The 13517-nt window shown below is 34.9% G+C and overlaps 1 protein-coding gene across 2 annotated transcripts; it reads left to right on the top strand.

Annotated features, from left to right (window-relative positions):
- The first annotated feature begins 398 nt into the window (after positions 1–398).
- LOC105060540 (acetyl-CoA acetyltransferase 2) lies at positions 399–13217 on the top strand. Of its 2 annotated transcripts, none has more exons than XM_010944301.3 (15): positions 399–499; positions 1181–1243; positions 3066–3164; positions 3257–3430; positions 3520–3625; positions 4297–4435; positions 5151–5228; positions 5321–5386; positions 7695–7780; positions 10014–10113; positions 10284–10394; positions 10483–10524; positions 11339–11425; positions 11783–11886; positions 13054–13217. In XM_010944301.3, exons 2-14 carry the CDS (start codon positions 1216–1218, stop codon positions 11870–11872), a joined length of 1206 nt encoding a protein of 401 aa, XP_010942603.1. In that variant the 5' UTR covers positions 399–499; positions 1181–1215; the 3' UTR covers positions 11873–11886; positions 13054–13217. The 2 variants fall into 2 exon arrangements, with proteins under 2 accessions (XP_010942603.1, XP_010942604.1); XM_010944302.4 differs by lacking the exon at positions 399–499 and adding an exon at positions 518–542.
- The last annotated feature ends 300 nt before the right edge of the window (positions 13218–13517 follow it).

The raw sequence follows: 13517 nt of genomic DNA, 5'->3' as shown, positions 1-13517 counted from the left end.
TAGTATATTTCCGGGAAACTATGATATACATGTCCTGTGCCATAAAAATGAATCTATGATGGATCATGATGACTAATTTGATAAATATATATGCTATTTTTGTTTTATTTAAGTTTACTCATATATATACTATTTATTTATTTGTTCTTTCTTTTTATTACTTGGACATCTTAGACTGAGTATATTTATATTTATAAATGGAAGGAAGAAAATATGTTATCAAGCGGCAGAACTACGCTATTATTTTGAATTTTTTGTTCTTGCGGCACCTTGCGAAAAAATTTGATTCTATACATTTTCTACGTTGGCATTCCGTACGTTACCTGGGTTTTTATCTTGGGTCCAAGAAAGGAACAGTTTTTTAATAATATTAAATTGCATGGGGGGTGATATGCAGAATCTAATTCTCCTTCAGTCGTCCTGGTGGTTATTTGTACCCCAAAGTTGCGCTGCGTTCGCTCCCTTCTCGTTTCCGCCCCAAGCAGAGGCCCGAACCTAGGTGAGCTCCTCCCACTTAGCTTCTCTCCTAAAACTCCTGGAAGGTATCTACCTTCTGATTCTCTAGTCTCTCTCTACTACTTATCGATCTTTCTCCCTCCCTCCCTTCCCCCACTCTCTCGATTTAATCTCTTCTGCAAGCCGTTTCCGGTTTCCCTCCTCGATCTTTTCTCCTGTTCTGTCGTACAATCCCTCACTTATCCCGTGTGGAAATTTTGCTTGAACGATAAATTTCTAATCATATTAATATTGTTTTCTTCGTCTTCTTGAATGTCCTTTTTATTGCTGCTCGATGTATGGCATTTTCTTGTAAATTGGTGTTTTTCTCCTGTAATTTTTTTTTTGTTCTCTTCTTGTCGTGCATAATTTTGGTCGAGGAAAAAATGGTTATGCAGTCAATTCTTGAATAGATGATCGAGTTTTTCTTTTAAATCGCTATTTTAGTTCATTATTGGAAAACGTAATGAGCCTTTTTTACATCAGGAATCAGGATCGTGTCTTTCTTCTCAAAATGCCTGATCTGATCGCAATTATTTGCGTAATGTGTGCATGGATTTAGTGTGGATCTTGGGTTTTTACTATTTAATGTGTTTTTCTTTCTTTCTTTCTTTATTTTTGTTTTTTTATTGCCTGAAGAATTCATACTTACCTATTCTTTTTTTTGTTCCTTCATCATAAGTAGGAGGCTGTATTACCTAATCTCGTTTGGATTCACTAATGGCTTCAGACCAGATCAAGCCTAGAGGTAATTTAATCACCGCTCTGAACCATGATATATCGGGGACAATTGAAAGTTTGAACTTTACGCAAGGCTTGCCTTTTCTTTCTTGAGTTATGTTTCATATGTTTTCTTTCTTTTTGTTTAATGGTTCCGTAGGTTTTTGGATTTATGATGAAGGGTTTTTGAAGTAAATCCCTTAAAGATGGAAGAAGGCTTGTTAGATTGGGTTGTGTTTTTTTAGCTATGCTTCAGATCCATGTATTTTCTTGCAGAATTCTTGTTTAATTTAATGGTTGCATAGGGACTTCCTTTTATCTGTTATTGAGTCCTTAAATCTTGAATACGAGTAACTGTTTGAAGGAAAAGAAAAATTCTTTCCTTTCCTATAGATTTCAGAGTAGAGCTGTTGATTACTTTATTTCAATCATCTTCTTATTTTCTTTATTATTTTTTTGTTTTCTTTTTCCTTTTTATTTTGGTATTATAAAACACTAACACTGATGGTCTGTGACGAAGAGTTACAATTGTTATTTGGAGAGTGCTGAGTGCATGCATCAGCATCCTTAATGGCATATGTCCATTAAGCCTATTATTGCTGTCAGCTTATCATCATTAGAAATTCCACTGGATCAAATACTTTAAATGGGTTTTCTCCAGTAAGTAAAATACATAATAAGGACCTGAACTTTGATAATAAATTCTTCAAAGTCAGTTAAACATTAGAACTCTTTTGCTTGGTTTTATCACCATAAGAAGCTGCAACTCATCGAAGTAGTGCTGCATCTAGTAGACTTGCCAGTTTCTGATGGCCAGCATGTAGCTAACTTATGTGAGTCACTCAACAATTAGACAAAACAAAATTGACATCTTCTTTTATATCTATAAGTTTAAGGTTAGGAATGGTTATATCACATCCATGGTAGCAAAAAGTGCTTTCTTTGGTTCAAGCTTTCAAGTTTGTCTAACTTGTACGATGACAACTTTTTCAGATTCTCAAGTTTCATCTCTGCACCATTAACAAGTAAATCCATGTGATAATGAACTGGATAAGTTGATAGCCATTCATTCATCATGAAGATGACAAGTTATAACACACACACACACACACACATCTGTGTGTGTGTGTGTGTGTGTGAAAATATTCTTTCATTCTTGTATCTTAAATGCGTGAAGTGACATTCCAGAATCAATTTTCTTGTCTTCAACAGTTGCTGTTTGGTGCTCGATGATGACTCCAAATGTGGCTCAAAGATTACCAACATGAAGTAGTGTAATTAATTTTTTTAATGCAAGTTATATTTCAACCTTGTTTGTTTTGATATGTTATTTTAACTCTTTTCAAATTGTAGTTTCTTGTGATATTTTGATATGCCTTAGTAGTGCTTGAATTTGTGTTTAAATGAAAAACCTCAGATTCATTATCTCCTACTATTCATGATAATTTTAACATGGGTTGTTTATTAAATATAACTAGATCCATTAGATTGCGCAATGAAAAAAAAAAAGCTGACCATTCAACTTTGAGTAGGTTGTATTACACAACAAGATGAAAGAATTTTTTTTTAGGGACATAGAGGGAAGATTTTTCAATGCTACTAGGCTAAGCTTTGGCTTGGTTTTCTGAAGTTTATGTTGATTTTGAGATTGCCCCAATTGAATATTGGACATTGGAATAATGTCTGTGTTAAGGGCTTTAATTGGAGTAGCTTTAGTTGGATGTGATATATATATATATATATATGCATGCATGCATGCATGCATGAGGGATGAAAATTCCACATTTCAAATGTTTATCCATGTAGCTAGTGCTTATTTTTGTGTTTTTCCCTCATTTTATTCTGGACAGATGTATGTGTTGTTGGTGTTGCACGAACACCTATGGGTGGCTTTCTTGGTGCTCTGTCATCTTTGTCTGCCACCAAACTTGGGTCTGTAGCAATTGACTGTAAGACAATATCACTTTTTGTGTTTCTTCTACACCTTTTTCTTTCCTGTTGTAACATACTAGACCTCCTGAATTGATCATGATGTGTTCAGGTGCTCTTAAAAGGGCGAATGTTGCTCCAGCTCTTGTACAAGAAGTCTTCTTTGGCAATGTTTTAAGTGCCAATTTGGGGCAGGCTCCTGCTAGACAGGCTGCATTAGGTGCTGGAATTCCAAACACAGTGGTCTGCACCACCATTAACAAAGTATGTGCATCTGGAATGAAAGGTATGAGGCAGCTAGTTTTTAGTGAACCACTAGTATAAAGTCTCTGACAGGCAGATCTCAAGCACAACATGGTTGTTCTTTATTAACAGCTACAATGTTGGCGGCACAAAGTATCCAGTTGGGTATCAATGATGTTGTTGTGGCTGGTGGCATGGAAAGCATGTCAAATGCCCCCAAGTATATTGCAGAAGCAAGGTTAGTGTTTCGTCACACTCTTGTTTTTCTTGTAGATTGAGCATTGTCTTCCGTATAAGCAATTAGTCATGCTTTATGAAGCCTAAGTTTCTGTTTTTTTGATGGGTTCACACATTTTTTCTGAGTTCTCTGGTTTGCTGGATTGCCATTAGATTCTGCATAATAATTATAGTGTGCAGTTGTTACAATATTGTACAGATCCTGTATCTTTACTCTGGGGTATTTGATATTTAGCAATTCATTGAAATGATGTAGACTATAGATGAAGAGCAATTTTTTTCGGTAAATACTTATCACAAATTCCTCTGGTTAAAGGATAGAGCAAGCTTGTGAACCTATTGGTTATGCATTGATCTTCTGGTATCAGTCTATTAGCATGCGAACAACACATATTTTATGTGGCACTTTGTCATTCTTCCTTAGTCTTGAAACAAATCTTGAACTGTTAATACCACAAAATATGCATATATTTATGTGGATGAATAGAGAGACAGACAGACAGATAGATATGTGTATGCTTATTGCTTGCTGCCTTGGGAGATGTAGGAGTTCTTCTGTTAGATAGCATGATGATATCATTAACCTCACTGTGAAAATTGTCTCAGTTTACTTTAGTCTGTTTTGTAATGATGTTTTATGTACTTACTGATTCTGTCTATCATTTCATGTAGAAAAGGATCTCGATTTGGACATGATACTCTTGTTGATGGGATGCTTAAAGATGGTCTATGGGATGTGTATAATGATTTTGCCATGGGAATGTGTGCTGAATTATGTGCTGATCATCATTCAATCACAAGAGGAGAGCAGGTAATGTACTAACTATTAACTTTTATTCCTCCGACAATGTAAGAACCCTTGAATGCTGGTTTTATGAACCAATAAAAAACCAAAAAAAAAAAAAGGAAAGAAAAATAGGTATGCTAGTTTTATGAACTAAGAAAATGTAGATGTTGGCTTTGTTGCTTGTAGCAAAATTAAACAATGCTATCAGATATATGTCATTGGGATTCCATATTTGAGCTACTATAAAGAGTATAGTATTGGATAAAATTCTCCATCTACTGGTGTGTTTGAAGGAATTTTGGTGATGATTGAAATTTTGCTTCTAGTGATAGTACTTTCTTATAAGAGTTTCTATACATTATAACGTGCATGTGTTCCATTATTTTTGATGTAACCCTTTGCAGTATTAAAAGGATGCATGGTGACCGAATTTATAAAGAATTTACATGCATTGAATCATGGTGGCAACATGTGCATTGTTTGTCGGCTTGCTTGGTTGGAATTTTTTTATATATATATATGCATATAAATCTCACAAATTATAAATATTATTTCTCATTTCTCTGTATAAACTTTTCATTCATGTCCGGCGTCCTCTATCTTCAAGTGGTGTTAATGGGAGCTTTAGTTGCCTTTGTGCATGATCTTAGTTTTATTGCATTGCCATGTAAATCAGATATTGCAATTTACAATTCTAGGTTGCATAGATGGCTGATTGATCACTTGTTGGTTCTTGCAGGATTCTTATGCCATTCAAAGCAATGAGCGTGGAATAGCTGCTCGAGATAGTGGTGCCTTTGCATGGGAAATAGCTCCGGTTAGACTTCTTCTTCCATAAACCATTGGAGTAAATGTTTAATCCTTTTTTCAAGAAGTTTGATGTATTTCTCTCTGGATGAGAAAATGCAGGTTGAGGTTTCTGCTGGTAGGGGAAGACCATCGGTAATAATTGATAAAGATGAAAGTCTGGACAAAGTAAAGTCTTCTAAAACTTTCAATAATATCAGTTTTCATGCAATACCATAATTTACAGGTTGCACATTGTAGTTATTAGAATATGTCATGAGTTCACTGTCATGTTTATTTCCTCAAAATCTTAAGCAGGAAAGTGCAGATCTCTTTGAATGATGTTATATCCTAAAGAACTAAATTATCATATAATTGATATGAGGTAGAATTATCAGGAAATGATGTTTGGTAAAGTTTTTACGGTTGTGCGCGTTCTATTGACTGAATGTTGTTCTGGCAAAAACCAAGAGTCTAATTTCTTAGAAATCTTAAATTTTAATTCTAAGCTTGAGAATTCCAGTGGAGACATGTTTTGTTTATATCATTCTGTATGCTTCAGTTGACACCAGCTTTTGGTCAAGCTCTTAAAAAAACCTAACCACTTCCAGGTAATGATCCCCTAAGGTGCCTAGATATTTAAGCACTCTACACCCACCTCCTTTCAAATGAGCACCTGAAGATTAAGCCCCAAACTCCTTTATATTATATATTTATATGACCGTCAACAGCCAGACTAGGTCCAGGATATGGTTTATTTGAGCTTGGGTGTGAGCCATGCTTGAAACCGGTAGGAATGTACCAGGGCTGAACCTCAACATGAACCTAGACTCTTTGTTGTGCCAAACTTTAGGCCAGGGTGTCAGGCTAAATTCTGAGCCTGGAGCAGGTTTTTTTTCCCGATTGCGTAGTTGGGTCGATCAGGCTGGACTGAGCTATTGTAACAATTTCTATCATGTGTAGATGTGAAGTTGTACTGGTTAAAGGTTGGGTATGAGAAGAGTAAACCTCGTGTACAGGCAGAGAAAAGGTAAAGTAGAAAGACATTACTTTGTGCATACTTTTGACCTAGGCATAACAATACTCAAGAAATTTGCCACTTTTCTAGTATTGAGCTAGACATTAGTGATTTTGTATACAGACCTCTTCCACTGTCGAAACAGAAATATTCCTTTTCATTGTCTCATCGCTAATGTAGTCAATGTGTTAGGATCCGTGTGGGCATATTATTAGGCCCACATCGGTTATTTGTTGGAAAGATATTGGGTACTTCTGCAGGACCAAATTCAAATAATATTTTTCGGCTAATTTTTTTGGATGACCCAGCCCATAGCTTACGTGGACTAGGGGATATTGTTACATGAATTCAATGGGCTGACCATAGGTTGATCGTGGTATTTATGGATTTGAACCTTTAATCTGGCGAAAAAGTTGGTGTTTAAATGGGAGAAAGTATGTAAGAATTTTTGCAGGCATGTATTTAGTCCTATATCGATTATTTGCTAGAAAGATCTTGGGTACTTATACAGGGTCAAGAATCCAAATAATACCTTCTGGCTAGTCTTTTTAGGTGAGATCCTGGATTGATACATATGTGAGGATTCATACGGACATGTATTTAGTCCCACATCAGTTATTCACTAGGAAGATCTTGGATTACTTATACAGGCCCAAAGAATCCAAATAATATCTTTCGGTTAGTTTTTTTGGATGAGATCCTGGATTGTTACTAATGGTATCAAAGTCAACCTAGCCCATAGTCTGTGGAGTAGGGGATACTGCAGCACGAGTTCATTGGGGCTGACCACGGTCTGATCATGGTGTTAATGAATAGATGTATGGATTTGGACCCTTAGCCTAACGATAATGTTATGGCTTAAAAGGGGGGAGTATATGAGGATTCATGCGGACGTTTATTTAGTCTTACACGGCTACATCAGTTATTCACTATGAAGATTTTGGATACTTATTCAAGATCAAAAAACCTAAATAATATCTTTCGGCTAGTCTTTTTAGATGAGATCCTAGGTTGTTACACAAGGTTTGCTATACCTATGATTACTGTACCGTACTAGATGGTACTGTGCCATACAGAGCATACCATATCATACTAGTACCAAACTGATATATTGTACCATATCATGTTGGTACCGAACTGGTAGGCTATACCGTATCATACCAATACTCAGGACACTAAGCTATACCGTATTGAACGGCATTACCAATATTGTAATAGGATAGTACTGGTATAAGTTTCGATAGCGAGATGGCAAACATTGGATGTAACAGTGTCCCATTGTTGCTAACTGCCTTTTGTTTCGGATCTCTGTATATGCAGCATATTATGACTAAATAATTCTTCATATTACTTTGATTTTGTTTATGTTACTGCTGTATAGTTTTGTCAGTTGCAGATAGTGCTAAACCTATTGGCATAAAACCTGCTAATACAACCTATTAGTTTCGTTTGCTAATTGTTTTCTCATTGTCTGGCTAGTTTGATCCTGTGAAACTGAGGAAGCTCCGGCCAAGTTTTAAAGAGAATGGTGGTACTGTTACAGCTGGGAATGCCTCTAGCATAAGGTGCTTTCCGATCTTTAATATTGTTGCCCTTCACATTTCTTTTTAAAATAATGTTCATGTGCATTGGAGAACCAGTGTATCATTACTATTAGTTTGCTATAGAATTACTAGTGTTAAATTTGATATTGTTTTTTTTTTTGAAAATTAGTCTTAAAATGTATAATGCACAATAACTTCCCCCCCCCCCCGCTCAACGTTGTTTCACATTAGTTCCATCATCTTCTTTCTATGATGGCAAATTTTAAGTTCATAGTCGGTATCAAAAGATTTTTTCAATTGTTTCAGCATTTTATCGTGGGTTGTACAAAAAGCAATGAGGAATAGTTTGAAAGTTTAAGGGGCCCATTTGTTATTGCCTTTGTTTTCTGCTTTTTTTTGTCAAAAATCCAAAGAGAACAATGAACTAGACTGAACAAAATGTAATATAAATCCTGTTTTTTGAAACTGTTTGTAAAATATTCATAGCTTTTAGCAGAGAAACGAATAACAGGATTTTTGTGCCAGTGCTATCTTTCTATGCAATATTTCACTAATTTCTAGAGAAACAAAAACAATGCCAAACAGGCCGTAAACCAATGTTTTAAGCTTCAGAACGAGGATGTTATAACATGTGCTCGATGTCAGTGAAAAAAAACTAATTAAGAAACCAGCAAGCAATGGAAAGTTTTAAAATGATATATCCAATGGTACACATACTGCAATTTATAATCAAATGTTCACATGGATTTAATTGTTTCTGTGGTTTTGCTTGATTGTCTCAACTTCTTGGCTTTTCCACTTTTGGGCTGTCTTGGATTCTTCACTCCATTGCTAGTCTCCTTTTGGTGGAAAGGTGTTTTGTTTCTTAGGCAAGGAAACCAGGTTTCTTTGTGATATACCACCAGTACTGTAAGCTATATTGGAGGGAGGAAAGAAAATAATTAGTTTATGCAGTCTAGGGTTTAGATGATTGCCATTAGGAAGCTTTTAGCTAACCTAATATTTACCTTTTGAAGAAACCTTGTCATGATCCTTGTTGAATTGCCATTTCAGGCCATGCTTCAAATGTTGTGAAGGTGTTGAGTAAACAGGGCATGCAGTCAAGGCATCTGCCCTTTAAGAACTAAAAATATCCTTGTATTTTCCACTAATAAAGCTTAATTGGCTACTGATCCAAGAAGTATTCGATACGAGGTATTAACAGCGTATAAAAAGTTTGGAAGAGGATCTTCTATAACTTTGTTTGCATACAGCTATGTTTTGCTTTATCTGGAGCTTCATTTAGATATATCATGAGCCCCTTCCTGATCATGTGTGCTACTCATTATCAGCTGGATTTATATCACAGTCCCTTAGTCTGATGGTTACTTTGTTGTAGCACATAGTGTTCACTACTCAGAAGATCTCCATTATTTTTCAAGATTTATTAATTGTACAATTGCTTGCTGTTCTGCTTCATCATTAAGCATGGTTTAGTGCTGAGTTAATGACATCAGTATGCTTGCTTTATCATTATATTCTATTTCTTGGAAGGGGCTTTTATATGGCTTTGTATTGTCTCTTGTTTAATTATTTGGGTGAACTATCAGTGGATTTTCTTCCCCCCAACTTCAAGGTGATGGTCTCCTGGAGATGGATAACATTTTAGATTGATATTACGAATGCTGATGATAGTTATGCACTTCATGGCATTGTTATATGAGTTTAGGGTCGTGAAAATAAATGCCATGAATTCCTCTGTAGCTCGGGAAGGCTTGATATCTCACTTGTTGTCCCTATATAAGTTCAAGTATCAGTATGTACAGCACTGTATGACCCATATCTACACACAGTTCTCCGAACTGGACAACTGCCCACAGATACAGCATGATATGGCATGTCACATGGGGCATGGATGGTAAACTATGGCCAAGATTTCAAACCATGGTGCAGAATAGAGAATCTTCATGCAGCAACAAACCTTTTTCGGAAGGATGTTTACTTTTGCACATTTATTTTTATCACATGTTAACACATTCAGTGATTTCATGATTGTTGTCTCTGAGAATATTTTAGAGGTGCTGTGATCTTTTTCTTTTCCTACCTTTTGCTCTGTATTTCTGATTTTCTGCTTTGAATACTGGAAATGATCTAAAGGTGATTGATTATAACTAAGGTATAATCTGAATATACTGGATTCTGTACAAATGTAGAAACTTGTAATTAATATCTTCTGACCATCTTTTTTTACAAAAAAAAAATATTTTGAGGATAGTGATGGTGCTGCTGCATTGGTTTTGGTGAGTGGAGAGAAGGCACTAGAATTAGGATTGTCAGTCATTGCAAAGATCAGAGGATATGCTGATGCTGCTCAGGTATGGTCACTGAAGAAACAAAAAGCTTTTTTATCACATTTAGTAAATAAAATCAATCAAGTTTTTGCATGGATTCGTGGTCTGGTTGTTTCGCTCAAGGATTTTTTTTTTAATTTCATTTATCTTGTAAGCTATTCTTCCTTAAAGCTATAATGAGATTGCCAATGCAGGCTCCTGAGCTATTTACAACAGCACCAGCACTTGCAATACCAAAAGCTCTCTTGAATGCTGGCTTGGAGGCTTCTCAAGTTGATTATTATGAAATAAATGAAGCTTTCTCTGTATGTTTGGCAGTTTCACTCCTAATATGTGTAGATCAATTGATTATTGTCCTTGCACGTGTATTTATCATTGAGCTCTTTTTGGCAGGTTGTGGCCCTAGCAAATCAGAAGCTTCTTGGGCTTCCTGCTGTAAGTGTTGACTTTGTTACCAATTAAGCACTTGCTTTCTTGTTTTCTCTCTTTCTACACATACATATATATAGTATGTAATAATGTATGTATGTATATGTATATATATTACATACTATATATATATATATATATATATATATATATATATATATATATATATATATATATTCACAGAGAGAGAGAGAGAGAGAGAGAGAGAGAGATGTTGGACCTCTCAAGAGGAGAGGATATCTACTCTTTTCTACTTCAAAATCAATAATGGGGCATCCCAATCGAAGATCCACACCATTGATCATAATTTGTGCCACTAAAAGTGTCAATAAATAAAAAATCATGTATTTTGATAGTTTCTAACTTTACATCGTATGGACACAAAAAATAGGCTGTTTTCATTGTGGTATCATGCTAAAATATATGATGAAGCATTTAAATTGAGAATTCACCTTGTCGATCATGATTTACATGGGCTAAGATATGTATAGATTGCAAATAGACTTCAATGCTTAGATCATGGCAAAACATAGTTTTGCATCATTTTAACCATTCATTTTTATGTCCACATGAAGCATAAATTACTGGCCACTAAATATTTGTTTTTTTTATTTGTTGGAATATTTAGTGGTACGGATCTTTGATTTGGATATCATATTATTGATTTTGGAGGTGAGAGGAAAAGATACCCTCTCCTCTTGAGGGGGAGCGTAGCCATCACATATACGCATTATGCAGTTTTGTTGATACTGTTCTCTGTGTCATTTTATGACATAAACTTTGTGCTCTATGTGGTTTGTGCTTTTGCTTCTATTTTCAGGAAAAAGTTAATGTCCATGGTGGAGCTGTATCTTTAGGACATCCTCTAGGCTGCAGTGGAGCTCGCATTTTGGTGACCTTGTTAGGGGTATGCTTCATACATTAGCACAATTTAACTTTTCTCAATTTCAGTTTTTAACATTAACATTGCAATATATCCTCTCCTAGAATCAGCGTTGCATCAGATTGGCATGTCTTCTTGTATTCCAAGTCTGATAAAAATTAAATACTAATCATTTTAAGTAATTTGTCTTAATTATCATAAGGGTTGCTGTCCATTTAGTTTTTGCCTGATATCAAGGAGTCCTATCGGGGTATGTTTGGTCTAGAAGCGGGAGAAAATATTAACTCAATTTATTGTAATTTTAGAGGAAAATACCTTTCATCTTTTCTGCATTGAGAAGAAATTTCTATCATTGATAAACATATGTTTTTGGTTCAACAGGTTCTCAAACAGAGAGATGGTAAAATTGGAGTTGCTGGCGTTTGCAACGGGGGCGGGGGAGCTTCTGCTCTTGTTTTAGAGCGCGTATAAGCAGTTCCAATTTGGTAAGTTTCTAGTGCTCACTGTCATTTACGGTGCCTGCAAAGAAATTGCTTTCCCCCTCGGGAACTTTGGAAACATGCACATGGGCAATCACTTATTTTGGTTGTGGACGATGATCTTGCACTTTCACGTCCATTGAAAGAAAAGAAGTAAAAACATGGGGAAGGACCGAAGGAGTCTCAAAATATCCTTATATATGTGATCTCAGTATGTTAGTTTGAAGCAATTTTCATACATAATTCATATCAAGGATATCCTTGATAAGGACTCTCAGTACTTAAGAGTCCTTATCAAGGCCAGCACTTCTTTTTTAATCTGATTGAAGCCACTCCTAGATCCAGTTTCAGCAGTCGTTTCCTGAGCCATACTATCATATCAGCGTATTATAGGGATAATGATGTCCACTGCATCATCATTGTTTAGTTTATAGATGGCTGCACTGTGTCGAAATATTTCCACTCTTCTGGCATCATTAGAAATATTTTTTTAGTTTGTCTAATTGCTAGGATTAAAATCGGATCGGATACTAGTATATCCATATTCATATTTGTTGTTTGACGAATATAAATACAGATACAGATGTTATTTAGATGAAAAAATTTATATTCATATTTGTTTTAAACGGATACGGATACAATATGGATATAATTATAAATATAATTTAGATAATTAAATTTTATAATTATAAAATTAAAGATATTACTAAATATATGATAAATCAAGTTAATAATATATTTATATGTTATATATTTTTTAAAAAAATTAATAAATATTATATAAAATTATATAGAATTACACGTAGATTTGGATATTCGGATACGGATCGAAAAATTATTTATTTATATCTATATTCATTTTTCTTTAACGGATATGGATACGAATATGACTATTAATTGGATCTTAAAATTTCTATCCATATCCGAATTAATCAGATATGAAAATAGATTTAAATGGATAATATTCGTACTATTTTCATCACTACTAATTGCCAACATATCCGGGCATTTTATCATTGCAAGCTTCGTTTGCTTCAATTAGCAATCAGTATTATGCTACGATGGCTTTTAATCTATAGGAATAGGTGGATTTATCTAGCGCTGGAAATGTATCCCGTGTTAATTTCATAGCTCTGTGCTGATCAAAGATTCTGTTTTCTTTCCCATGTGCAGGCATCATGGAGGACTGCTGGAGTGGAGCGGTCTTTGTTATGAATTTATTTTTTCTCATATTTTTGTTGGTCGTCTGATGCTTGTTGTGCCAAAAATGGTCTGAGTACTCGTAGAAGTGAATTGAATCAAAACCTGTAGATCAATCTATGCCAGTTTTATTCTTAGATTAGCATCTTGTTTTGGATTCGGATTCAAGAAGGAAAAGGATGCATATTGCTGGCATGATGGAAAACTCTATCTATTAAATGATATATGGGATAATAAGAATAACAATAAAAATAATAATAAAATGAAGGGAACTCTGGCGAGAGAAACAAGCTTGAAAACTTCGAAATTCTGAAAAAACGTGTCGGAGGCCGAAAAAAAAATGGAAAAAATAAAAAATAAGTATAAATAAGTTTTTTAAAAAATGCAGGTAAAAATATTTAAGATAAGGTAAATTTTGCTTCTGTCTACTAAATGAT

This window comes from Elaeis guineensis, chromosome 1 (assembly GCF_000442705.2).
Source record: "Elaeis guineensis isolate ETL-2024a chromosome 1, EG11, whole genome shotgun sequence".
Taxonomy (NCBI): Eukaryota; Viridiplantae; Streptophyta; class Magnoliopsida; order Arecales; family Arecaceae; genus Elaeis; species Elaeis guineensis.
The sequence above is the reverse complement of the archived record's forward strand: the minus strand, read 5'-3'. Positions and strand labels throughout refer to the sequence as shown.

What these genes read in the sequence shown, in the direction of transcription:
- LOC105060540 (XM_010944301.3), top strand. Translation starts at nt 1,216, where the DNA reads ATGGCTTCAGACCAGATCAAGCCTAGAG. An exon ending in AAGTATATTGCAGAAGCAAG is followed by an intron (nt 3,626 to 4,296) that starts GTTAGTGTTTCG and finishes CATTTCATGTAG; the next exon opens with AAAAGGATCTCGATTTGGAC. An exon ending in CAATCACAAGAGGAGAGCAG is followed by an intron (nt 4,436 to 5,150) that starts GTAATGTACTAA and finishes TGGTTCTTGCAG; the next exon opens with GATTCTTATGCCATTCAAAG.